General features: G+C 49.4%; 1 protein-coding gene across 1 annotated transcript in view; it reads left to right on the top strand.

Moving 5' to 3' along the window:
* LOC124556034 (spore wall protein 2-like) overlaps positions 1-26,335 on the top strand; it is a 144,722-nt gene that overhangs the window by 3,551 nt on the left and 114,836 nt on the right. The window contains exon 2 of the mRNA XM_047130069.1: positions 2,844-4,008. Coding sequence (XP_046986025.1) covers positions 2,844-4,008 — 1,165 coding nt within the window. The remainder of the gene's footprint in view (positions 1-2,843; positions 4,009-26,335) is intronic.

Here is a 26,335-nt window from a genome sequence, read left to right as displayed (position 1 = left end):
CGGCGACACTGAGCACGTAATCGTTTATAATTGATACAATTCGCCACTGTAGGGTGGCGTTTAAAGGTGCGTAAAGCACGTCGACGAGCACGTAAAGCGTCTCTACATGCTGCGGTCCACCAGGGGACCGGTACGCGACGTGGAGAAGAAGTAGGGTGAGGGCTGGAATATTCAGCAGCAGCGAGAATAACTTCCGTGAGGTGTGCGACCTGACGATCGCAGCTTGTGAAGGTTTGATCCTGAAAGGTCTCCCTGGAGGAGAAGAGCCTCCAGTCTGCCTTGGAGATGGTCCAACTAGAGGAGCACGGAGAGGGGGTATGCTGCAGGAGATGGATAACACACTGGAAGTGGTCGCTCGAATATGTATCAGAAAGTGCATACCACTCAAACCGGCGTGCAAGTTGGGGAGTACATATAGAGAGGTCTAAATGGGAATAGGTGTGAGATGTGTCCGAAAGAAAAGTAGGGGCGCCAGTATTGAGGCAGACAAGATTGAGATGGTTGAAAAGGTCTGCTAACAGGGAGCCCCTCAGGTAGGATGCTGGAGAGCCCCAAAGGGGATGGTGGGCATTGAAGTCTCCAGTTAACAAAAATGGTGCAGGTAGCTGAGCAATAAGTTGCATCATGTCTGCCCTGGTAACGGCAGATGACGATGGAGTGTAAACGGTACAAATGGAAAATGTAAAAGTGGGGAGAGTAATGCGGATGGCAACTGCCTGCAGGCCAGTGTGCAACGTGATGGGATCGTAGTAAATATCATCCCGGACCAGCAACATAACACGTCCGTGAGCCAGGATACCTACCACAGGGGGTAGGTCAAAACGCACAGAGGTGTAGTGTGCCAAGGCAATTTGATCGCATGGGCGTAGCTTCGTTTCCTGGAGGGCTACGACGAGCGGACGGTGCAAGCGGAGCAGCAACTTCAAGTCCTCTCGGTTGGAGCGAATGCTGCGAATATTCCAGTGAATAAGTGCCATCGTAAGAAGAAAAGGAAGATGAAAGAAGGGGTCACCTCGAAGGCCGCTGAGGGCCTGGCTTCGAGCGAGCACTGCCGCCGCTATCAGTAGGCGGACAGTAATCGTCCATTGGGTCTATAGGTTCATCGGCCATCTTGGGAAGATGGCCGGGAGGGGGAGCTTCCTCCGCCGGTGAACGGCCAGATGTTCGGCTACCAGCGGTGCGGCCAGGCGAAACGGATGACGGCCTGGGGCGGCAACCGCTGGGTGGCGCAGGAGAAGAAATGCGCCGTGGCGGAGAAGGAGAACTGTGCTTCCTGTGAGCCTTCTTGGAAGGACATTTGGTGGAAGTACCGGTCGAAAGCTGGGAGGTCGAGGTACGTAGGAAGTCTGCACGGGACGGTTCCTTCTTGAAGGCCTGTGCATCTGACTTCTGGGTCTTCGTCTTAGCAGAAGCTGATGAGGGGGCTGGTGTCTGGAGTGATGGGAGGAAGAGGAGACGTCGACCGCGCGATCTTAGCACTGGCCGAACGGACGACCGTGGTGCTGAAGGTCAGCTCGCATGTCTGGGTTGCCACCTCCCTGGTAGTCCGAGGAGAGGCGAGGACAGTACTGTATTTCCCCGCTGGGAGCAGCGTGGGCTTCCTACTAGCCAATAGCTTGCGAGCAGCCGAGGTGGACACTTTCTCTTTGACCCGAATTTCTTGGATTCAGCGTTCATCCTTATAGACAGGACAGTCACGGGAGGATGCGGCATGGCCACCCTGACAGTTCACACAACGAGGAGACGGAGGTGGACAGTCACCCTCATGGGCATCCCTGCCACAAGTGACATTTAGCCGCATTGGAACAAGACTGTCGAGTGTGATTGAAGCGCTGACACTGGTAGCAGCGCGTAGGTGTCGGGACATGGGGATGAACAGAAATATCCTCGTAGCCCGCCTTGATGCGCGATGGCAGCTTAACACTATCGAAGGTCAAGAAAAGTGTCCAGGTCGGTACAAGGTCATTGCTGACCTTTTTCATGACCCTATGGACAGCCGTCACGCCCTGCTCAGCGAGGAAAGATTGAATCTCCTCGTCAGTCTATCCGTCGAGGGAGCTAGTATAGACTACACCACGAGACGAATTCAAAGTTCGGTGAGCCTCCACCCGGACAGGGAACGTGTACAGGAGTGTGGCCCGAAGCAGTTTTTGTGCCTGAAAGGCACTCTCAGTTTCTAGTAATAAGGTACCGTTACGCAACCTGGTACAAGATTTGACAGATCCGGCTATGGCATCTACGCCCTTCTGGATAACGAAAGGGTTGACAGAGGAAAAATGCTTTCCGTCCTCAGATCGAGAAACGACGAGGAACTGTGGGGCAGGTGGTAGTACTTTGGTCACTGGTGGCTGGTCAAGTTTCCGTTTTTGGGCAGAAGTCGAGAAGTCGAGAGAGATGGAGTGAAATCCATTGCGGAGGAATCCCCCACGATTGCCAGCTCTCCGATGGCGCGCTCCTTCCTTGTGGGGACCCTCTCAGAGGGCACTCCCGCCTTAGGAGAATGTTTACACCTCAGGTCACACCTCCCGAGAAACTGACGGAGGGACCTATCGGCATGGTCAGAAGGTATCAGCTCAGGCAATCACCCCTCCCCGGGCCTGGCCTTTACCAGGGGGTACGTGCGTGCCTTACATGTCTACCCAGGGCGGGGAATTACGCGTTACCCCGTCAACGGCTACGCGTGCGAACGCGTGGGTCGGCCTTCAGGCGCGCACAGGGAGGAAGGAAGAGGAGGAAAAAGAAGAAAGGACAGACTGTCTCAAACGCCGAGGCGGAGGCAAGGAGGCGGAGGCAAGGAGAAGAAGGCAAGGAGAAGAAGGCAAGGAGAAGAAGGCAAGGAGAAGAAGGCAAGGAGAAGAAGGCAAGGAGAAGAAGGCAAGGAGAAGAAGGCAAGGAGAAGAAGGCAAGGAGAAGAAGGCAAGGAGAAGAAGGCAAGGAGAAGAAGGCAAGGAGAAGAAGGCAAGGAGAAGAAGGCAAGGAGAAGAAGGCAAGGAGAAGAAGGCAAGGAGAAGAAGGCAAGGAGAAGAAGGCAAGGAGAAGAAGGCAAGGAGAAGAAGGCAAGGAGAAGAAGGCAAGGAGAAGAAGGCAAGGAGAAGAAGGCAAGGAGAAGAAGGCAAGGAGAAGAAGGCAAGGAGAAGAAGGCAAGGAGAAGAAGGCAAGGAGAAGAAGGCAAGGAGAAGAAGGCAAGGAGAAGAAGGCAAGGAGAAGAAGGCAAGGAGAAAAAGGCAAGGAGAAAAAGGCAAGGAGAAAAAGGCAAGGAGAAAAAGGCAAGGAGAAAAAGGCAAGGAGAAGAAGGCAAGGAGAAGAAGGCAAGGAGAAGAAGGCAAGGAGAAGAAGGCAAGGAGAAGAAGGCAAGGAGAAGAAGGCAAGGAGAAGAAGGCAAGGAGAAGAAGGCAAGGAGAAGAAGGCAAGGAGAAGAAGGCAAGGAGAAGAAGGCAAGGAGAAGAAGGCAAGGAGAAGAAGGCAAGGAGAAGAAGGCAAGGAGAAGAAGGCAAGGAGAAGAAGGCAAGGAGAAGAAGGCAAGGAGAAGAAGGCAAGGAGAAGAAGGCAAGGAGAAGAAGGCAAGGAGAAGAAGGCAAGGAGAAGAAGGCAAGGAGAAGAAGGCAAGGAGAAGAAGGCAAGGAGAAGAAGGCAAGGAGAAGAAGGCAAGGAGAAGAAGGCAAGGAGAAGAAGGCAAGGAGAAGAAGGCAAGGAGAAGAAGGCAAGGAGAAGAAGGCAAGGAGAAGAAGGCAAGGAGAAGAAGGCAAGGAGAAGAAGGCAAGGAGAAGAAGGCAAGGAGAAGAAGGCAAGGAGAAGAAGGCAAGGAGAAGAAGGCAAGGAGAAGAAGGCAAGGAGAAGAAGGCAAGGAGAAGAAGGCAAGGAGAAGAAGGCAAGGAGAAGAAGGCAAGGAGAAGAAGGCAAGGAGAAGAAGGCAAGGAGAAGAAGGCAAGGAGAAGAAGGCAAGGAGAAGAAGGCAAGGAGAAGAAGGCAAGGAGAAGAAGGCAAGGAGAAGAAGGCAAGGAGAAGAAGGCAAGGAGAAGAAGGCAAGGAGAAGAAGGCAAGGGAAAGAGTAAGGAAGACAGTGAGGTGGAGAAGAGCAAATAAAGGAACCAACCAAAGGAAGGAAGAAACGAGAAGTGAAAAGCAAAATGACCGCAAATAGAGGTCGTGGAACCGTCCGTCTCCGGACGCAGGCGCTAACTACCCCCTTGAGGGGGAGGGACTCCTTTTAGTCGCCTCTTACGACAGGCAGGAATACCTCGGGCCTATTCTAATCCCCGGACCTGCAGGGGGGGCCGTTACAATGCTGAGTGCCAAGGTCTTAGTGCACTGAGGACCAGTGATACACCACGTAAGGCGTCCTTCCCCAAAAGGCTCGTACTTCTGTAGAATTTTGAAAATAGGTCAAACCCCAAGAGGGACCATTACATGGAATGCCGAAACGGTTGAAACTCCTTTTAGTCGCCTCTTACGACAGCAGGAATACCTCAGGCCTATTCTTACCCCGGACCCGCAGGGGGAAGGGGCGACGTTCGTGACTGCTTAGCGGTTTCTGAATTTTACTGCAGGCGCTATCTTTGTGAAATTGACGTATTTATAGCATCACAAAGGGGTTGGTCGAAGCGCCTATGAAATTCTCAGGTAATCATTTCATGGATAACGTTGTACTTTATCTTTGAAATCTAGCACTGTTGCAGCGACAGACTTATTTAAATGTTACAAGTCAAGTGACAGCTTTCACTATGTTCTGTCCACTTATTCAGATTCTTTGTTTCCTCAATTACTTATGAATGTAGCAGTGGGATATTTTCAGACGGTCACTTCCTACTGCTACATGCGTAACTACTGTCCTTTGTTGCTGGAATTTATTTTTATCTACCTCCTAAGTTCCCACGAGATTACCCTGTCTCTCCCTCTACATTGCGTGGGTGTTAGTGTAATGGCTGAAGTGAACTAATGTTAGCTAATTCAGGAGAATCCGCAATATCAACAAAATCGTGCATCCACAATATCTAAGAACATTATACAAATTGGGTTTGGTGTTAGATGCTCAGAGCTGGAAGATGAAAAACAAGGAGTTTCATGTAGGCAACGCAGTATTTATTTCTTACAACCTGTCTTAAATGTCAATTTCGGACGTGGGGTACATTTACTTAGACATCAGTACCGAAAACATTAAAATTCCTAAATTTAGGAAAGTAAACAGTACATAAAAATTTAAGATACATTCACTGAAATATTTATATATAAAATACACTAAAATTAACATTTATGTTTGCACGTAGCACTCTCGTCTTCTCTTCGGTCCTTCGTCAAATTCTTGCCTGGTTAACTGACGTTATCATCGCATTAAACCGTTTCGACATCCTCTGAAATAAAAAAGTATTACAAATTTTTTGAGAACTGTCTTATTGTAGCATACACAAATGTGACTCGCCTCTGCTTACACCAGGACAGTTTTGAGCACAAGTTATTTGCTTGATTAACAGAACTGTTTAGTACAGCATTAACTATATGGAAAGATTCCACTAAGAAAACTACTGTATAAACTATATCTTTCAAACACAAAGTAAAAACCTGAAGAGGAAAATGTCATTCGCTAAAAACATTACCAACATTCGAACATTCAGTATCGTGGAACTAGCATGGGTACAGGAAACCCGATAAGATAGGTATATTTTGCCAAAGAGGAGATGCTGCCCAGAAGTGTAATCTACAGCTTAGGGTAATACAAAACTATTACTCACCTTATGATTTTTGTTTAGTATTTTAATCTTTAAAGCAGAATGACCTGGAAGACTGCAAAAATACACTGAAGATATGACCATCACTCAGATACAACGTGTGGTTACCAGATAAATGGATCAAATCGAAACTGAAGAATTAACGGGGGGAACTGGGGTACTAACTGTGGGATCGTTTTCACACGTTAATGGTGGCTATAATTTGGTATGCATCATAGCTGTTAAGTAACGAGAAATTTAATCAGTATTAGTTTCAGCTGTAAGGAGTTTGAGTTGTTACTGTCTGTTGAAGCAGTAAACGACTGCAAGCTTTGGCAGTGAGCAGTCATCCGACCGATGCAACGACAAAATACTGGAGCGTATCAGACGAGAGTGGTTGGGTGGTCATATGGAGAGACGTAGGCGAGAACTGCATGAGGCGAGCCTTCGATTGCAGATTGGAGAAATTGGAGAAGGGGGGGGGGGGGGGCGCAACAGAAGTTGATACACAGTGGAACTTCGTTAACGGTAACAGCTGCCCAAGACTGGACTATAAAATCCTGCGAAGTTCCATACGGTCGTGGACGACTTGACCATGCTGAGCTTATTTATTGTGTTCAAGACAGACCGTTCAGAGCTCCAGACATCGCGGACCTTGTGATGTAAGACTGACCGGAGGTCTCTTTCCACGAGACCAAGTTGCAGGGGTGGCGAAGTGGTGGCCTGCTTGGCCAACCGATCGACACATTCGTTTCCTGGAATGCCGATGTGGCCCAGGGTCCACAAACGTCGCTGAACGACCACACTTGGTGAGAAAATAACAGCATCTTGAATACCATGCACCAAAGGGTCCTGAGAAAAACATTGGTAGAGTGCTTGCAATCCACTCAGGGAGCCACTGCATATGACAAATGACTCCCCAGGGCAGGAGGAAAGGTGAGTGACTGCACAATAAAGAGCACTCAGCTCCACAGTGAAAACACTGCTCCCACAAGGCAGGGAATGCTGCTCAACAGTCCCCGTGGATGAAAGCAAACGCAGTGCGTCCATCGACCACAGAACCATTGGTCGAGACTACATCCACATCGCGAAACGAGGCAAGAAGAGCCAGGAATTGTTGAAGACTGGCAGGTGGAACAGAGGACTGAGTCGCAGGACAAATCCAAGCAAAGCCACAAGCGAGGGAGGGATCAAGGACGGGTAGAAAAAGAGGACCGGAAGGATGGAGGAAGGGGAAAGGACTGAAGTGATGAGAGAAGTGAACGAATGCGGACCGCGATCGGGAGACCCGACCTAGGCCGCCGTCGTGGGGAGGGGAGTGCAGAAGATGGAAAAAAGGAGCCTGCAGTTTGGGTGGTCGGGCGAGGCATGGACGCGGGCGATTTATGACGCAAGCAACTGTTGGCGGAATCTTAGGGGAGGGATTCCTGCTTCTACAAGAAGGATGGTCACCAGACTAGTGCGAAAGGCAACTGTCGCCAGTCTGACGCCACAATGGAGAATCAGGTTGAGGATCTGCAACGTTGAAGGTGCTGCTGAGTCTTGCACCACGCTCCCGTAGTCGAGACAGGACTGGACTGGACTGGACTGAAGCCTTGTAGAGCTGTAGGAGGGTTGTTCGTGCAGCCCCCAAATGGTGTGGCTGGGGCAGCGAAGGATGTTGAGGTGCCACCAGCACCATTGTTTAAGCTCGCGAAGATGAGGTGTCCAAGAGAGCTGAGCTAACAGCGTGCCAAGGAAGCGATGCGTCTCCTCAATACGAAGGAGTTCATTGGCAAAGTAGAGTTCTGGACGGAGGTGGGCCGTTCGACTACGACAGAAATGCATCACTTGGGTCTTAAGAGGCTGAAGACTGAAAACCATGGGTGGATGCCCAAAAATGTGCCTTACGGATAGCTCCCTGCAGCTGCTGTTCAGTGACACTGATTCTTGGAGAACTGTAATAAAGACGAAATTCATCATAATATAGAAAGGAACAAATCGATGAGCCCACCACAGCCACAAGACCATTAATCGACACCAAAAAGAGGTAACACAGAACTGAGCCCTGTTGGACACCGTTCTGAATATGAGCAGAGCTAAAATAAATGCCAACTAACCTGAAAGGAGCGATTGGAGAGAAAATTCCGTAGAAAAATCGGAAGTGGACCCCATAAGCCCCATTCGTGCAGCATAGCAAGGATATGATGCCGCCAGGTGGTATCTTACACCTTCCAAAGATCAAAGAAAACAGCAACTAGATGTTCTCGCCGAGTAAAAGCTGTATGAATAGCCGACTCTAGCGAGACTAAATTGTCGATCGCTGAGCGGCACTGACAGAAGCCCCCCTGTTGCTGGGCTAGGAGGCCCCAAGCTTTGAGGATCCACAAGAGCCACCGACTCACCATCCATTCCAGGAGTTTGCACATAACGTTGGTAAGGCTGATAGGGCGATAGGGCGATAGCTATCAACCACCAGCGGATCTGCATCAGGTTTCAGCACTGGGATGGTAATGCTATCCTGCCAACGAGTTAGGGAAACACCCTCCGTCCAGATGTGGTTAAACAGGGTGAGTAATTCACCCTGACAGTGCACCGAAAGATGGCGAAGAAACTGGTTGTAAATTCGGTCTGGACCTGGAGAGGTATCGCGGCAAGCTGTAAGGGCACTTTGGAACTCCCATTCACTACATGGGGCGTTGTATCGTTCCCAACGGTGTGTGAAAACGACAACTGCGTAGGCTCAGCCTGCTCTTTAATGGCGCGGAATTCTGCGCTGTAGCCTGCTGTCGCGGAAAAACGAGCGAAGTACTCTTCCAGATGTTCGGCGATGGCGACTGGGTCAGTAAAAAGTGTACCCCAAAGAGAAAGGCAAGGGACAGACCCATTAGGGCGAAAGCCAAAAATGCGCAAAACCCGCGACCACACCTGAGATGGGAAGGTACGAGAACCTATGGTGGCAACATACCGATCCCAGCAGTCCTGTTTACTCCGTTGGATTAACCACTGAGCCCGGGCCCGCAGCTGTTTAAAGGAAACCAGATTCTCTAGGAAAGGATGTCGCCTGTGTCGTTGCAGGGCTCGCCGGCGGTCCCACATAGCTTCTGCAACCTCTGGTGCCCAGCAAGGGACTGACGTATGCCTTAGGGTACTTGAAGAGCAGGGGACAGTTGCCTCGGCAGCAGAAACAATGGCCATAGTGACCTCGTCCACTGCCAAATCAATGTCACCAGGAAGCGGGGCAATGGCCATAGTAGCTGAGGTGTAGGCTGCCCAATCAGCTCCACGAGGAGACCATCGTGGCAGCTGGTCACGGGTTGGGATTGAAGAAGAGAAACAAGGATAGGAAAGTGGTCGCTACCACAAAGGTCGTCGTGAACCCTCCAACTGAGGTATGGAAGAACAGGGTTACTAAGACAGATGTCAATGGCTGAGTATGTGCCATGAGTCAAGCTAAAATATGTGGGAGCACCAGTGTTAAGGAGGCGAATGTCCTGCTGTGCCAAGAGAGCCTCAACGTTCCTACCCTGGCTTGAGATCTGGGCCCCACCCCATAAAGGGTGGTGGGCATTGAAGTCCCCAGAAGTAGGAATGGTGGGGGGAGTTGGGCAAACAAGGCAGCTAGGTCGGCAAGAGGGACCTCATCCCAGGGAAGGTAGAGGAAACAGATGGTAAGCTCCATTCCTGCCCGGATTCTAACAGCCACAGCCTCGAGAGCTGTGTGAAGTGGCACTGGGGTACTAGGAACAGTGGCAAGAACAGACACCGCCAGACACCCTGTCGTATTCTATGCGGTTCTTATAGTAACTCTGGTAGCCTTGGAGGGAGGGGGTCCACCGAGCAGGAAACCAGGTTTCCCGTAGGACCAGACAAGTGGCAGGGAAGCGGCACAAAAGCTGTTTCAACTCAGCAAGGTGGTGGAAAAAACCACGGCAATTCCATTGAAGATAATGGTATCTGACTGAAGACATCAAAGAACCTGAGGGGGGGGGGGTTGATAGGTTACGCCTTAGAAGCGCTCGCCGCCGCCGATTGCGAAGTAGCCTGATCAACTTCCATAGGATCTGTGGGTCGAGCAACATCTAGCTCCTGAGAGGACACTAGATGCTCCACGTTATCTTCAGGTGCTGCAGTGAACTCCTGTCTGTCTTTTGATTTTCTTCTTTTTTGGTAGGGTCCTGTTCATCCTTCAGTTGATCAGGCTGGGTGGGCTCTTCCGACCCAGACTCTGGGACTGAGGAAGACCTCGAAGTCCTACGGCCCTCAGGTGGTGGCTTTTTCAGCCACTGGCTGACATCTGGAGGGGCAGTAACAGTGGAAGGGATGGCACCAAGCGATCCCTTCCACGCGAGGGGAGCCGGAGGAGGTGGGCACTTCTCCAGCTCAGAGATGGGGGACTAAAGTCCCCGAAGGAGGAGTAGTTTTTACTCCCAATGTTGGTAACAGGGGAGCAACAGAGGCGGGTGTTCCCCAACTACCTGGGGGGGGGGGGGGGGGGGGGGTAGACGGCCGGGCTGAAGGGCTGACAAAAAGTCGCCGAGGTTGGGGGCTCTTCGCCAGGGATGGAGACATCAAAGCTGCTGCAGGAAACGTCGATGAAATGCACACAGGGTGAAGTCTGTTGTACTTGCGTTTGGCCTCTGTGAGCCAGCCTGCCCTAGGTCTTTTACTCCATAATCTTCCGTTCTTTTTGGTAAGCTGCACAGTCTGATCATCAAGGTGAATGTTTTAGTCCACAGTTGACACAAACAGGGGGCGGCGAACACAGGACGTTGGGGTGGGAGGCACATCCACAATCCTGACAGGTAGGGTTGGCGTCACATCTATGACATGTGCCCAAACCTCCAGCACTTTAAGCAGCGCATGGGAGGAGGGATGTAAGGCTTAACATCACATCGATATATCATCACCTTGACTTTCTCTGGCAGGGTGTCTCCCTCGAAAGCCAAGATGAAGGCGCCCGTGGCGATCTTACTATCTTTAGGTCCCCTGAAGACACGTTGTACAAAGTGGACACAATGGCGTTTCAGATTTGCACGGAGCTCGTCGTCAGACTGCAACAACAGGTCACGATGAAAATTAAGTCCCTAAACCATATTGAGGCTCTTATGAGGTGTAATGGAGACTGCAACATCACCGAGCTTGTCACAAAGAAGCAATGCCCATGACTGTGCTGGGGATGCTGTCTGTATGACTACTCCAGACCTCATTTTAGACATACCCTCAACTTCTCCAAACTTGTCCTCTAAATTTTCCACAAAAAACTGAGGCTTTGTGGTCAGAAATGAGCCCCATCTGTTCGACTGCAAACCAGAAATCGAGGAGAATACGTCTCACCAGGTAATTTAGACTGCCGTTCCTCCCCTGGTGTGGGCAGGGAAGGGAACGATTGGGGGTCATACTGTGAAACATTGACATTTCCTTTCTTAGAGACTCATGCTTGCACACTATTCTTATTTCGTTTCATGGTGGTCCCACACGCAGCTAGGGGAAGCAATGTCCACCCAGACAGTGCCCCACTTGCCTGGGTAAGTAATACAACCGGGGGGCGGCAGGTTCCCAGAAGTCTCCCACTAGCAACTGTTCTACCTCAACCATGCATATCCTCAGCACACAGTGCACCTTGAGATCGAGGGATTTTTATAGAGGTTTATACCATCCTCGTGACCCAGGCAGTTAAGCCAAAATCCCTGGGCTCTGTACCGTACAATGTTCCACTGTCGGGGCCTTATGGTGGTCGTTTAAGCTTGCTCAGAGCTTATTGTATTGAGGACTGGTGGCGCTTCCCAGTTCCCAGCTCAGGGACCCTGGGGTTGCCAAGCGTGTACCCAGCAACTAAATGCTGAACCCCGAGGGGTCCAGAAGACGGACTACCGAATGAGGTAACAGGAGACAATAATTGGGATGCCCAGGCAAGCTACAAACGTGGGTAGCATAAGCAGCCAGTGATCGTTGCCAGAATTGCAATGGAGGGATACCTACCTCCTCAAGTATGCTGGTGACATGTCTTGTCCAGAAAGCTCCAGTGGCGAGTCTGAACCTGCTGTGAATGATGGGGTCGAGCAACTGCAATATGGAAGGTGATGCCGAACTGTAAGCCAGGCTCCCATGATCTAGACGGGACTGAATTAACGCCTGGTACAGCTGCAGAAGGGTAGACTGTTCAGCAACCCAGCTGGTGTGTCTCGAGCAACGAAGAGCGATAAGATGCCACCAGCATATCTGTAAGCTGCCCAATACGAGGGAGCCAAGTCAACCGGGTATCAAAAACCAATCCCAAAAACCGATTTGTGTACCACAGCAAGAGGTTCACCATCAAGATAAAGCTGTGGCTCAGGGTGAACAGTGCGTCGCCAGCAGAAATGCATAATGCAGGTCTTGGCAGCCGAGAACTGGAAGCCATGCGCTACAGCTTAATACTGCCTTTTGGATAGCGCCCTGCAGCTGCCATTCAACAGCTGCAAAGCCAGTGGCGCTTAAGTATAAGCAGAAGTCGTCAGCATACAAGGAAGCTATGACATCTTTTCCAACCACTGCAGCAAGTCCATTAATTGCAATCAAAAAGAGGCAGACGCTTAAGACAGATCCTTGCGATACCCCATTCTCCTGAACTCTGGAGGAACTATGGGAGGCCGCAACTTGCATGCAGAAGGAACGAAGAGACAATTTATGAAAATCGGCAGTGGACCCCGAAGTGCCCAACCATGAAGCCTAGAGAGGATGTGATGTCGGCATGTCTTATCGTATGCCTTTTGCATGTCAAAAAAGGACAGTGACCAGATCCTTATGGCAGTCAAAGACTATACAGATGGCAGACTCCAGGCACACCAGATTATCGGTGGCAGAGTGGCCCTTACGAAACCCACCCTGAGACAGAGCCAGAAGGTCCTGAGACAAGTAGCCAACTCAGCCTCTGGCATACCATGCATTCGAGCAACTTGCAAAAAACGTTGGTGAGGCTAATGGGGCGGTAACTGTCCACCTTTCCTGCCATTGCGACAGAACTCGCCCTCAACCCAGATATGGCTGAAAAGGTCTAGGAGGCGTCGCTGGCAATCCATTGAGAGATGTTAGAGCATCTGACAGTGGATACGATCTGGCCCAGGAGCTGTATCAGGGCAAGTGGCTAGGGCACTTTGGACTTCCCACTCACTGAATGGAGCATTGTATGATTCAGGGTCGCATGTGTGAAATGAAAGGCTCCGACATTCCAATGGCTCTTTCAGGGAGCAGAAGGCCAGTGGTTAAGTCTCAGAAATGGAACTCAGCAAAATGCTCCAGTAAGCGGTTTGCAATTGTGTCTAAGTCAGTACAGCCTGCTCCATTCAGTGAAAGCGCAGGTATGCTGATGGGGCGTTCGATAGCCATGGAGTCTCCTAATCTTGGCCCAGACCTGCGATGGAGAGGTACGGAGGCCAACGGTGGAGACCTACCGTTCCCAGCACTCCCGCTTGCATTGGCAAATGAGGTGGCAGGCTCGAGCACAGTGCCGTTTAAAGGCAATGATGTGTTCCAATGAGGGATGCTGCTTATGACACTGGATTACCCGCCTGCGATCTTTAATCGCCTCAGTGCTCTCAGGCGACTACCAAGGCACAGTCCTCCGCCGAGGGGACCCAGATTCTGCAGCAGTAACGATGCCAGTGGTGACGAAGTGAACGATCACATCAATGGCGTCATTGGAAAGAGGCTCATTAGTGGCAATGGAGGTGAGCATTTCCCAGTCAGCCTTGTTCATAGCCCATCTGCAGGGGCGCCCAGAAGAGCGACTGAGTGAAAGATCGGAAACTGGTCACTACCACGCAAGTCGTCATGCACACTCCATTGGACAGATGGAAAGAGGCTAGGGCTGCAGATCGAAAGGTCTATGGCCGAGTATGTGCCATGCGCCACACTGAATTGTGTTAAGGCACCAGCATTTAAAAGAGAAAGGTCAGGCTGTGCCAATACTTTCTCAGTGATGCTGCCTCAGCCTGTTGCCACCGATCCACCCCACAGAGGGTTATCGGCGTTGAAGTCGTCCAGTAACAGAAAAGGTGGCGGCAATTGGGGTATCAGCGCAGCCAGGACATGCTGCAGGACATCACTATCCAGTGGAAGAGAGACTACAGATAGTAACAGCCCAAGGCATCCACACCCGAACAGCAACAGCCTCTAAAGGCGTTTGTAGAGGGACAGACTTAATGTAAAGAGTGTCAAGGATGTAGATGCAGACACCAGATACCCTCTCATAAGCTGGTTCTTCTAATAACCCTGATAGCCACAGGGGGGAGGGGGGTTCGCATCGCCAGAAACTAAGTTTTCTGAAGAGCAATGCGGAGAACGGGTGAAGGCTTTGTGGTTTTAGGGCGCAGAACTACAGTGGTCATTAGCGCCCAGACTAAGTTATGAATGCACTGCGAGGCACAAGGTTAAAACAGCAACTAAAAGGGACAACACAAAGGCAAATTAACAGGCAAGGGATTAAGAAAAAACAGCATAATGAAATGTCCTTTGACAGGTTTGTCAAGTGGATAAAGTGAACACGAGCAGCTGCCCCCCCCCCCCTCATCCGCTATAATGGTATCCAGAGTACATTGCAGGCCAAGATCAATGCACAGTGTATTAAAATTCGGACAGGACGTTAAAATGTGGCGTACCATCAGCAATTGCCCAGATGGGCAGAACGGCGCCGGCACAGCCGTCAGCAGATGGTGATGGCTGAACCGGCAGTGTCCAATGCGTAACCGGGCCAAAACTACCTTCTCCCGCCGAGAAGGGCGTGAAGAGGTCGTCCAAGCCGTGGGGAGAGGTTTCAAGGCCCGAAGCTTGTTGTCAGTAAGTGTAGCCCAATCGGCATGCCACAGCGATAAAATGCGCTGACAAATGACCCAGCTAAAACCAGATGAAGGCACACAAGAAGCTGTCCAAGGCTGGAGGACCGCAGCCTTGTCTGTGGCATTGGGGTGAAGGCTGAGAAGTTGGAGCTCAGCAACATGGTGGAGAAAACCGCTACAGTTCCAGTGGAGGATAATATTGTCCATAGCCGAGAAAGGTGTGAAGGGACCGAGAAGGCAGATTATGCCACTGGGTAACCTGCTGCCACCGATTGAGTGCCTGTGCAAGTGACATCCATTCCATCAGAGTCCAGCGAGATCTAGGTCCTCAGCAGACGCCAGAATCTCTACATCGCTCTCAGATGCAGAGCTTGTAGGTTGTGGTGGGGTGGGGTGAGTGCCACCGGAAGTTCCTTCAGCTTAGAGGTCTTCTTGGACTTTAATCGCTTCTCCGAGTTCCACTGGCTGGGAGGGTTTTACTGATGCCATCTGCAGGACAGAGGAGGCTTGCAAAGCCCTGTGACCAGCTGCTTGAGGGCACTTTTGCCACTGCTGGGATTATCCTTCTCACTTGGGGAAACCTGGGAAGGGAGTGACTGAAGGGACCCCTTGCAAGAGAGATGAGCCGAAGAAGTTCGGCACTTCTCCGGCTTAGAAGCTGGGACTGATGTCCCCAATGGGTGTAAGGGGGATGTTGCTCCTGAGGTAGATGGCCCAGGAGCAACAGGGTGGGTAGTGCCCCCCATGGGCAAGGCTGCATGTGGAGTTGGGTGGCTCAGTGAGCCAACTGGAATTTGCTGAACTGATGGGGCTATCACAGTTGCCATAGTGCCGGCATATGAGGAAGTCATTCACACTGGATAGCGTCTTTCATATTTACTCTTACCCTCAGTGTATGTCAGTTGGTCCAGGGTCATATCCCATGATTTAACACTCTTTCTGTAAGATCCTGCAGTCTGGCAAGTGAAGTGAATGATTCCCTCCACAGTTCACACAGATGGGAGGCGGGGCACAGTATTGGGATGCGATGGGCATCCACAATCTCGACATGTGAGGCTATAAGTACAGCAGGAAGACATATGGCTGCGCTTCCAGCACTTTAAACACAGCATCAAGGGAGGGATATAGGGCTTGACATCACAGTGGTAGACCATCACCTTGACCTTCTCCAGTAATGTATCATGCTCAAAGACCAATAGCAATCTGATTATCCTTCAGACCCTGATGAACGCGCCGTACGAAATGAACATTGACACTAAATTGGCGCGCAGCTCAGACTGCAAAAGGTCCCTATGGAAAATAATACCCTGGACCATATTTAAACTTATGGGGGTGTGATGGTGATAAACATCCAACTTGTTACAAGCAAGTAACATTCGTTACTGGGCAGAGGTTGCCGTTTTATCAATACTGACCCAGAGCGCGTTTCGGACAAACCCTCCACCTCCCCAAACTTGTCCTCTAAATGCTCTACAAGGAATTGAGGCTTTGTTGACATGAAAGACACCCTATCAGCTCTTGTATGAACTAGGAACTGGGGCAAATAAGTGTCACTGCCATCCTGAGCCTTTGGCTCCTCCCACAGTGTGGCCAAAAAGAGGAACGATTTGTGATCTTATTTCTGAGTGTTGAATTGAGCCTGAGAACGCTTTGAGACTGCTGGCCGCTGGCCACCAGCAAGAGATTATGTACCACACTTCATTGCTGGTCATCTGCCCTGATGCCACCCACTCCAACCAAGGTCCCTCTCCACAGGCGTCATCCAGCCTCAGCAAAAGCCACCTGGCAGGATGGCCATTGCTGGGAGTCAATATGCCCCAAGCAGATAGGCATCTACTCCTTGGCATACATGGGGAGTTAACGGCGCAGCTATCAGCAGAGTGATCCCTGTGTTGTCAGGGGGCTACAACCAACAGGGTACATGGTGGCTCCACCACAACAGACTAGCTACCATGCTGGATATTAGGTTCAGCAAAGTCCATGGTCGTCGTCTCCACAAAAAGCAACACTGCACAGTGCATGGTGGAAATCGCATCCAGGAATGTATTCACCGAAGAGATGGAGAACGAGCGAGATGGCAATGCGACGACCAGAAAGCTGGATAAAGGTCTCAATGCACGATTGACAATGCACCATGTAAGGCGCCCTTCACAATTGGCTCTCTCTTCGGAAGAATTTGGAAATATGGAGGTCAAACCTGGGAGGGGACCATAACATAGGCCAAAATGTTTGAGACTCCTTTTAGTCGCCTCTTATGACAGGCAGGAATACCACGGGCCTATTCTAACCCCCGAACCTGCAGTGGGGACACAGGAAGTGGTCACTTGAGTAGGTGTCAGGAGGCATGGACCATTTAAGACTGGGAAAGCTGGGCAGCGCAGAAGCATAGGCCCAAATGGGACTGTGTACAAGGAGTTGGAAAGGATAATTGGTGCCCCAGCATTAAGGCATAACAGGTTAAGTCGGTTAAGGTGGTCAGCGAAGAGCGCACCACCGACAGGTCCTGGGAGAACCCCAAAGGAGGAGATGCACATTGAAGTCACCAAGTAGCAAAAATGGGAGAGGTAGCTCCCTAATAAGCTGAACGAAGTCTGCCCTGAAGAAATCAAATGACGGAGAAAAAGTCAGGTGGGGAAGGAAAATCAACTGCAACAGCTTTAAAATGGGTAGTGAGGGAGATGGGTTGACAATGTCATCCCGTATGCTCAGCATGACAGCCACATGACATGGAATACCGACCTCAGGGGGAAGGTCAAAACAAATTGTTAAATGTGAAAGCTCAAAGTGGTTGTGAGGGCGCAATTTCGTTTCCTGAAAGCAGTGTACAAGGGGTACACTGTAAATCCTCTTTGTGGGACCAAAAGCCGCAGAAGTTACATTGAAGGAGAGACATGGAGATTTAGGGGTGTCACTTCAGCAGCTGCTGAGGTGATACCCAGTGAAGAGTTGTTACTACAGGGCACTGAAGCAAGAGGATCCTGCTCCATGGGTTCCACAGAAGCATTAGCATGCTTGTGTGGTCAGTCTGAAGTCCAACGCTGAAAAACGGTTGGTGAAGTGCACTGGCGACATGGAGGCTGGCCAGGCTAATACGACATGTGGCGACACTGTCTAAGAGGATCTTCGAGTTGGCGAAGGGTAAGACCTTTTGCCTTTGGTGGACTTTTCAGCCTTTCTGGTCAGAAGACTACTCTTGTGTCTGGCTAGAGGAGTGAAGGAGATCTTCACTTGAGTACTACCACTGTCCTTTCTGGCCTACAGGTTGTGTGGCTGGTGGCTTCGCCCTTTGAGGCGAGAGTTAGTTTGCTTGTTGCACAGCTGGACAGGGATGGCGATATTACCTCGTCACTGGGCGATTTCACAACCTCCTAGCTTAATTGGAGGTTGATTGTGGGCATGGAAATGTCCTTCATGGAGCGAGGATAACAGGAACAGAACTATAGATGCCAGACAGGAGAATGCAGGGTTTGCGACTAACCAGTAACTTTTGAGGGACAGGGTTCAAATCTTAGACAGCCCACTCGTCATGATACACAGGACAATCCCGAGAGGCGGTATGGCTGTGACTGCTGTTTACACAGCAGGGAGAACGAGGCAGACAATCGCCCTCATGTGCATCCCTACAACGTGTTACATTTGGCTGAGTGTTGACAAGACATTCTAGTGTGGTTGAAAATGACACTAGGAGCAGCGCATTAGGTTTAGAATGTACAGCCAGCCTGATAATTTCATAACGAGCTTTTATCTTTGACGTGATAGGAGTGCAGGTGGGCATGAAGGAGGGATCTGTTTTTCATTACACGATGGATGCCAATGATACCCTGATAAGACAGATAGGATTGGATTACAACCTCAGACGTAGAGGAGCCAGGTGTAAATTTCACCATGGGAAGAATTCGAAGTTCTATGGGCCTCGACACTTTCAGGGTAGCCATGGAGAAGCGAGGCAACAAGCAGTTGGGCTTGAGAATTCGAAGTAGTCTCCAAAAGCAAAGTGCCATTCTGTAAACGAGATCAGGATTTCACAGGGCTAGTAATTTTATCAACACCTTTCTGAATAACAAAATGATTTACCACAATGAAGGACTGACCATCTTCAGAATGTGATACCACGAACGTTTGTGGTTAAGTGGGAAGGGTCCTTGAATCATTAGCCTCATTAAATTTACGTTTTGTAGACGTTGATTGAGAAGATTGACTCAGTAAGAGGAAAACCCCACCCATGGAGCACTTCTTCCAACCGAGGGCCCCCTTCACAAGGGGGCACACCCCCATTAGGTGATTGTTCACACCTCAGGTCACCTCCCAAACAACTGACTGAGGGACCAATAGGCAGTTTGGGCAAGCTGTAGCTCCAGCCATCACCCCTCCCTGCGCCTGGCCTGTACCAGGGGTACGTGTGAACCCTACCTGTCTATGTGGGGGCTGGGAATTACGTTACCCTGTCACCTGTTACGCTTTCAGGATCGCAAAAGGTAGGAAGAAAAACACGACCCTCAAACACCGAAGCGAACGTACAGGAGAATGGAACCAAAAAAGGGAGCAGAAGGTGAGACGACTTATGTCAGTGACGGACAATGAACATTCCCAGTAAAACGCAGGGTATGTTTCCCAAGAGAGGGGGAAAAATAGCAAGACTACAGACATGCAGCTCGGAATGGGAGAAATGCTGCAAAGGCTGGGGCCCCATGGCAGCCACGCACAAGCCCACCAGGGAGAAGCTAGCCCCTGGGACTATTACACGATGCTTAATAATGAGTTATTCTTTCCCACTCCATGGTTGGGTGTTGTCTATGTAGATCAATTATGCAACAGTTTCAAACTAGTTTACAGCTTACCTGGAAACATGCTGTTAGATCTTCGTTGGAGTCTCCAGAAGTACGCCGAGTTATGACGCAACATGAACAATCACCCTCGTCCAACTCTTCACAGTCCGACCAGCTGTCGTCGGACTCGTCGCTGCTGGAATCGCTATCCATTTCGGCTTCTGACAACCTTTCTGTGTACGATTTTTTCAGTAGGGGGCGGTACTCCGAGCGGTCGAGTTTGGAGACCCTATCCGACAGGTTCTCCGAGTTGTCGCTGTCGGAATCTGATGCGCTGGTGTCACTGGATTCGCTCGAAGTGTCGTCGGCGTCTCCGTCGGTTCTGCAGTTTGCGTTGCCACAAGAGCCTGCTAATCGCGAATTTTCGGAAGTGTTTTGGATCGGCTGCAGCGCCAGCCGCTTAGGCTTTTCTTTATCATCCTGTTTTGATGAATTTGCGGCGCTGCCAGCCGCGACAGCCTGCCCTTCGTCCTCTTTCTCCTGCGCTTCCCTTATTCTCCTGCTGTTCCAAATGGCGTAACGAAGGAGATGCTGCCGCTCCCGACGGCACGTTTCGCTTCGCTGCCGGAGCTCTTCTGGTGTCATCGAACGTCTCATCACTGCGTCCTGCGAACAACGCGTACTTTCGTTACGTATCTCAGGAGACACCACAGAAAAAACGATTTCACTAAAAACATCCTTTTAATAACACTAAAAAGTTTAACCATGTTTCAGTCTTTCCAGTAGGCAAGAAGGACTGTAGGAAGAAGTTTTGGATTGAGTTATCCCTCATGCAAATAGGAACTAATTACGTTTCTCCCACGAGGTTCCCTCAGGCCCCTCTTTCCTGAGTACATTAAACGTAATTTACGTTACCAGATGCCAAGTTTGTTTTGTTTGTGGATGATACAAAAATGTCATCAATAGCATATCAAGTAATATTTTAGGAAGTTCAGTTATGAAGATTTTCATATACATGGTTCCTAGTCGGCTCTCACCAAACTTTCTAAATACACTATATGCCTTTCAGAACTTTTCATTTACTCACAGTGCGTGCGTGCGTGTGCGTGTGCGCAGCTGGACAAAGACAACGAAGTATATTTTACGTGTTTCGGAATTATTTCCGTCTCCAGAAATGCAAATGCAAGGTAGCATAAGGCGTTACCAGCACAAGTTTACAGAGTACAGTCCCTGTGCAAACTTTGCATTTGGATTTCTGAAGATGGAAAATTCAGAAACGCGTCATGTGTACTTGATGAGCCCTTCACCTTCTGTATGACCGACCTAGCCACCTTAACTACAGCTCTACCCACATGTGAATGATTGGCATTACAACTCAATTTCAGTTGAAAGGCGCGATGTACAGAAGTGCTCAAACAAACCTATTTGTAATGTGAATAGACGTCATACAGAATCATTAACCGAAAGCCAAGCTAAATTTTTCGAATTTCAGAAGTATAAATTAGAAATTGCTTTAAGTGTAATGTCCTGTAGAAGAGTTTAAGGCACTAGAGTAATCACTCCTTTCAAATGCGAAGACTTTAAAGATAACGAATGTCCATTTTTTGTAATTTTGGGATTATGGTGCATGTTGTAGAGACAAGTGTTAAAAATTCTAAAGGTCCCGAGTCTTCTGGTTTTATGAAAAATGGACCACTCTGCTTCCCTTAGAATACTTTTAGCCTGTGGGTTGGTGTGATTGGTGACTCCCTGGTTCCGTTATTGAATTCAGTGGAAGGCCTGTTGATTATTATTAGTGAAGCTGTGTCACTGTTTTTAGTCAGTGTGTGAAGGTTGCTGTAAAATAGGATGAAGATACAAGTCAACAATAATTCAGAATGCTAAGGAGGGACGAAAGCACGGTAGATAAAATTCTTTAAATATTATGATACAAACACATGGAACATGAGGACTGTAGGTGTACCAGATTAAAATGTTTTGAAAGTATTTTGTGCGTTATGGAACAGTTCGATGTCTTATCTGATCGCGATGCACTGAGAAATATATTTAAGTGGTTTGGTTGATGTGAAACTTTTAGAGAAGGCGTCCTCAAAGTGTCCTAGCGAAGCAGACTATCCAGGAACAGTTAAAAGAATGTGGCAGAGTTATCAGACGGGAGGAACAAGTTCAAAAATCGGATCATGCTATGGGCGATGACAAGGAATGGAATTCGTGAGCATATTCAGTCACTCCAACGCCGCCAGTCACGGTTTTTGACTAAGGCATCTGAAACTTACCTTGCAGAAGACTTCAATGGAAAGGCGCTGAATCAAATGTACATCGATAAAAACCCAACAATCCAGTGTCAGGTGACTCGAGTTTGCGAATTTTTAATGCGGAATACAGAATTTCATTCGGGTTGGTTTGTTTAAAGGACGGGGAGGGACCAAACTGCGAGGTCATCGGTCACTCGTTCGAATTAAAATAATTCCACAAGGGTGGGAGTAAAATAATCTATACATACCAAACAAAGCTGGAAATAAGGAGAAAACCACAAGAATGAGAAAGGCAAACAAACACTAAACTGGACAAAATCTCACAATACCACAGAGATGCAAAAAACATGTAGAAGAGATCAAAACAAGATATTACTGTGGCTGGCTGACCATGAGAACAAAAATGAGAAGCCAGCCAGTCTGCAACGCATTAAAACCTCTGCCCTGAAAACACTAGGGTGGAGGACACAGGGGGACAAAGAACATGAGCTAATACTTAGATCATATGATAAAACCCACCCTCAAGAATAAAAAAAGCTGCTGTTGAGGCATTGTCAACCAACACAGAAGGTAGGGTGCTGGGAAAGTTAAAAGTCCGCCGCAGAGCTGCTAAAAGTGGGCAGTCCAGCAAGAGATGGACGACTCATTTGTGAGCCACAGCGACACCGAGATGGGTCCTCGCTGTGGAGGAAGTAACCATGTGTTAGCTGTGTATGGCCAATGCTGAGCCGGCAGAGGGCAACTGATTCCCTGCGAGAGGACTGCATGGAAGACTTCCACAGATTCGTAGTCTCTGTAATGACAAGCAGTTTGTTGTGTGTACTGTTATGTCATTTCGTCTCCCAAAGCCGAAAAACCCTGCGTCGTAAGACAGAACGCAGGTCAATTTCGGAGATGCTTTTCTCCAGAAGCGGTTTCCACGTAGCCTGTCGGGAATTTCGTTGCCTGGGATTCCGACATGACCTGGGGTCCAGACAAACACTGCTGAACGACTAGTCCATTCCAGGGCATAGATTGACTGACCAGTACCAAAGGATGACAAGGGTAGCACTAGTCGGTAGCTTGTAGGCTGCTGAAGGAGTATACACAGAAGAAACGACTCCCCAGGGCATTAACGGATGCGCTCAAGTGCATGAGATATAGCCACCAGTTCAGCAGTGGAAACACTGCAGCCATGCGGCAAGGAATGCTGTTAAATATATCCTCCCTGGACATACGCGAAGCCGACGTGACCAGCCATCGAGCCGTCGGCGTAAAACACTTCATGGCCTCAGCCGATGTCAAGAATCGAGAGAAAGTGGCATAAGTGAGCTGTGTGGTTAACTTAGTCGTTGTGGTCATGTGAAAGGTCCAGGCGGAGCTGCAGCCGAGGTGTAGATCATGGAGGTGTACGTGAATGGTCCTCAGGTATAGGTAGTAAAGGCAAGGACTCCAGTTCGGAAAGAAAGGATCCAACTTGAACTGCAATTGAAAGCCCTGACCTGGAACGCAAATGCGGGAGATTGACTGCCATGGGTTTCTTTTTGCTATGGTTTTAGGGCGCAAAACAGCTACGGTCATTAGCGCCCCGTCTGTGACTTAGGAAACGGTAAAAAAATTAAATTGGAAACCAGCAGCAATGGGAACGAATCAAAAAATTTTGGAAACAAAACAGAAGGAAAGCTTAAAAAACCACTATAGAAGGGGTTGATTGTCCCCAATAAGAGCTTTAAATGACTGACGTCATCTCACTGGCACTAATAAACTCGAAAACGCAGTCGGCTGAGCGTGTGTCATCTGCTAAAATGGAAGATATATCAGGCGACAGCTGTAGACGGGCGCGTAACGGAGTAAACTAGGGGCACTCAAGTAAAAGGTGTCTCACCGTTCACAGCTGAGAGCAGTGGGGGAGGATCGCCACTTAAAAGATTTCGATGGCTAAAAAGAGTGCCCTATATGGAGACTAGTTAAAATTACCTCCTCCTGACGATGAGCTCGAGAGGAAGAGGTCCAAGCACAGGGAAGAACTTTCATATCCCGCAATTTATTATTGGAAAGTGTAGACCAATTTGCATACCATAAAAGAGCAACACGACGACATAAAACACTCCGCAGATCGGCGAAGGGAATCATGCGAACAGCAAGCTGAAGAGAGACTGCAGCCTTGAACGCTATATCGGTCGCCTCATTTCCACAGATACTAACATGTCCTGGGATCCAGATGAACGCCACAGACGCCCCCCACGTGGAGCAAGTGGAGGCAGTCCTGAATCCGATGGACTAGAGGGTGGACAGGGTAGAGAGCCTGGAGACTGAGGAGAGAGCTGAGCGAATCTGAGCAGATACATACTGTATCCGCTGATGGCGACGGATGTATTGGACAGCCTGGAGAACAGCATAAAGGTCCGCAGTAACAGTCGAACACTGGACGGGAAGCCGAAATCGATTGGGGGTGTCGCCAACAATATAGGCACTCCCAACTCCAAACGATGTTTTTGAGCTATCAGTGTAAACAAATGTGGCATCCATTTCTGCGCATAGAGCAGCAAATGCCCGACGATAAACAAGAGAAGGGGTACCATCCTTAGGAAACTGACGAAGGTCACGGAGCAGGCAGGTCTGGGGTCTGAGTGAAGGCGGTGCTGTACCCCCAATTGTCAAGAAAGTTTTAGGAAAGTGGAAGGAAAGAATGGAGCAGTTGACGGAAGCGGACTCCCGGTGGTGGTAGTAGGGAGAAAGGGCAGCCTGCATACCCTAAATCCAAGGACGCGTCGAAAAAATGTCATGGGCCTGATTTACAGGCGTGGAAGACAGATGGCTAGCTTAATGACTCAGGACAGCGGAGGTTCAGCAGTCTCAGTATAAAGGCTTTCCACAGGGCTGGTGGAAAAAGCTCCAGACACTAAACGTAATCCACAGTGGTGGGCAGAGTCGAGACGCCGAAGAACAGACGGCCGAGCAGAGGAATAAACTATGCTCTCAGTCCTATTTCGAGCCCACTAAGCCGCGATAGAGGCGGAGAAGGACCACTTGGTCCGCCCCCCAGGAGGTGCCATTCAGGACACGGAGGGTGTTGATGGATCGCAGACAGAGCCGAAAGATAGGAAACTTGGGAGGACCAGCACAGTTTTCTGTCAAACATAAGACCCAAGAATTTTGTGGCGTCCGCAAACGGAAGGTTGACAGGGCCTAGATGTAAGGAAGGCAGAACAAAATTAGTGCAACGCCAAAAATTAACACAAATGGTCTCACTGGGAGAAAAGCGGAAGCCAGTTTCGATGCTCCAAGAGTGGAGGCTATCGAGGCATCCTTGAAGACTTCGTTCGAGAAGGCTGGTCCGTTGAGAGCTGTAGTAGATCGCAAAATCGTCCACAAAGAGGGAGCCAGAGACATCAGGAAGGAGACAAGCCATAATTGTATTGATGGCAATGGCAAACAGTACAACACTTAGCACAGAGCCCTGAGGTACCCCGTTTTCTTGGGAGAAAGTATGGGAGGGAGTAATGTTCACCAGCACTTTAAATGTGCGCTCTGCCATAAATTCACGAATAAAAAGTGGCAGCCGACTTCGAAAGCCCCAAGAGAACAGTGTGCGGAGGATGCCTGTCCTCCAACAGGTATCGTATGTTCTCTCCAGATCCAAAAATATTGCTACTGTTTGGCGCTTCCCGAGAAAATTGTTCATGATAGAAGTGGGGAGAGCAACAAGATGGTCAACTGCAGAACGATGCTGTCGGAAACCGCATTGGGCAGTTGTTAGACTTTGGTACTCCAGCCACCAGGCTAAATGGCAATTCACCATATACTCCAAAACCTTGCATACACTACTCGTGAGAGAAATGGGGCGATAGCTAGAGGGGAGATGTTTGTCCTTTCTAGGTTTCGGAACAGGAACGACGATAGCTTCCCGCCATCGTCTGGGAAAAGTACTGTCGGTCCAAATTCGATTATAAAGGCGAAGGAGGTAACGCAGACTATGATAAACGCAGCAACATTTGGTTGGTTGGTTGGTTGGTTGAGGTTTAAGGGACCAAACAGCAAGGTCATCAGTCCCTTGTTTCAAATATGCGCCATTCCGCTAATGGGACATCTCAAGAAAGTCAGAACAATAAAAGGGAAAAGCTAAAAACGTAGGACAGTCACGTTGTCAATGGTAAAAAAATGAGGGAAGTCAGCAAGAGAAACCCAACGCTATGCTATGCTAAAGCAGCATAGGCAAGACCACCCGTGACTTAAAAGGTACAACCGCTAGAATGTAGAAAGTACGTATGGGAAAAGGAGACTAACCAAGCCTTAAAAAAAAAAAAGGGTAAAAACAGAGTAAAAGGGGAAGAAAAGAGTGTCAGGGAATCTCCGAACACTGCTTACAGTGGGAGACACCCAAACACTCACCGCCCTGCCCAAATACCAGAGAGATTAAAAACCTTAAAACTGAGAATAAAAACCACTTTCCCGGAGGAAACTGAGAACCAGAGAGACCATCCGGGAATTGTCAGCCAACATCAAAGGTAAAGTGTGGGGGGGCCTGTACTTAGCACACAGAGCCAACAGAAAGGGGGCATTCAACCAAAATGTGGGCTACCGACTGGAAGGCTCCACAACCACAAAGTGGGGGTGGCTCATCACGCAAAAGGAAACCATAGGTCAGCCTGCTATGGCCAATGCGGCGACGACACAGTGTGGTCGAGTCCTTTCGGGAGAGGCGAAAGGAAGAACGCCACGGGCCTGGTGTCACCTTAATTGCACGAAGTTTATTAGACAGGGGAGTAGCCTCCCAAGAATTGGCCCACGACTGTGCGAAGTGGGATTTGATGTGAAGCCGTAAATCCGCTGCAGGA

This window comes from Schistocerca americana, chromosome X (genome assembly GCF_021461395.2).
Source record: "Schistocerca americana isolate TAMUIC-IGC-003095 chromosome X, iqSchAmer2.1, whole genome shotgun sequence".
NCBI lineage: Eukaryota > Metazoa > Arthropoda > Insecta > Orthoptera > Acrididae > Schistocerca > Schistocerca americana.
This window is presented reverse-complemented; position numbering and strand designations above follow the sequence as displayed.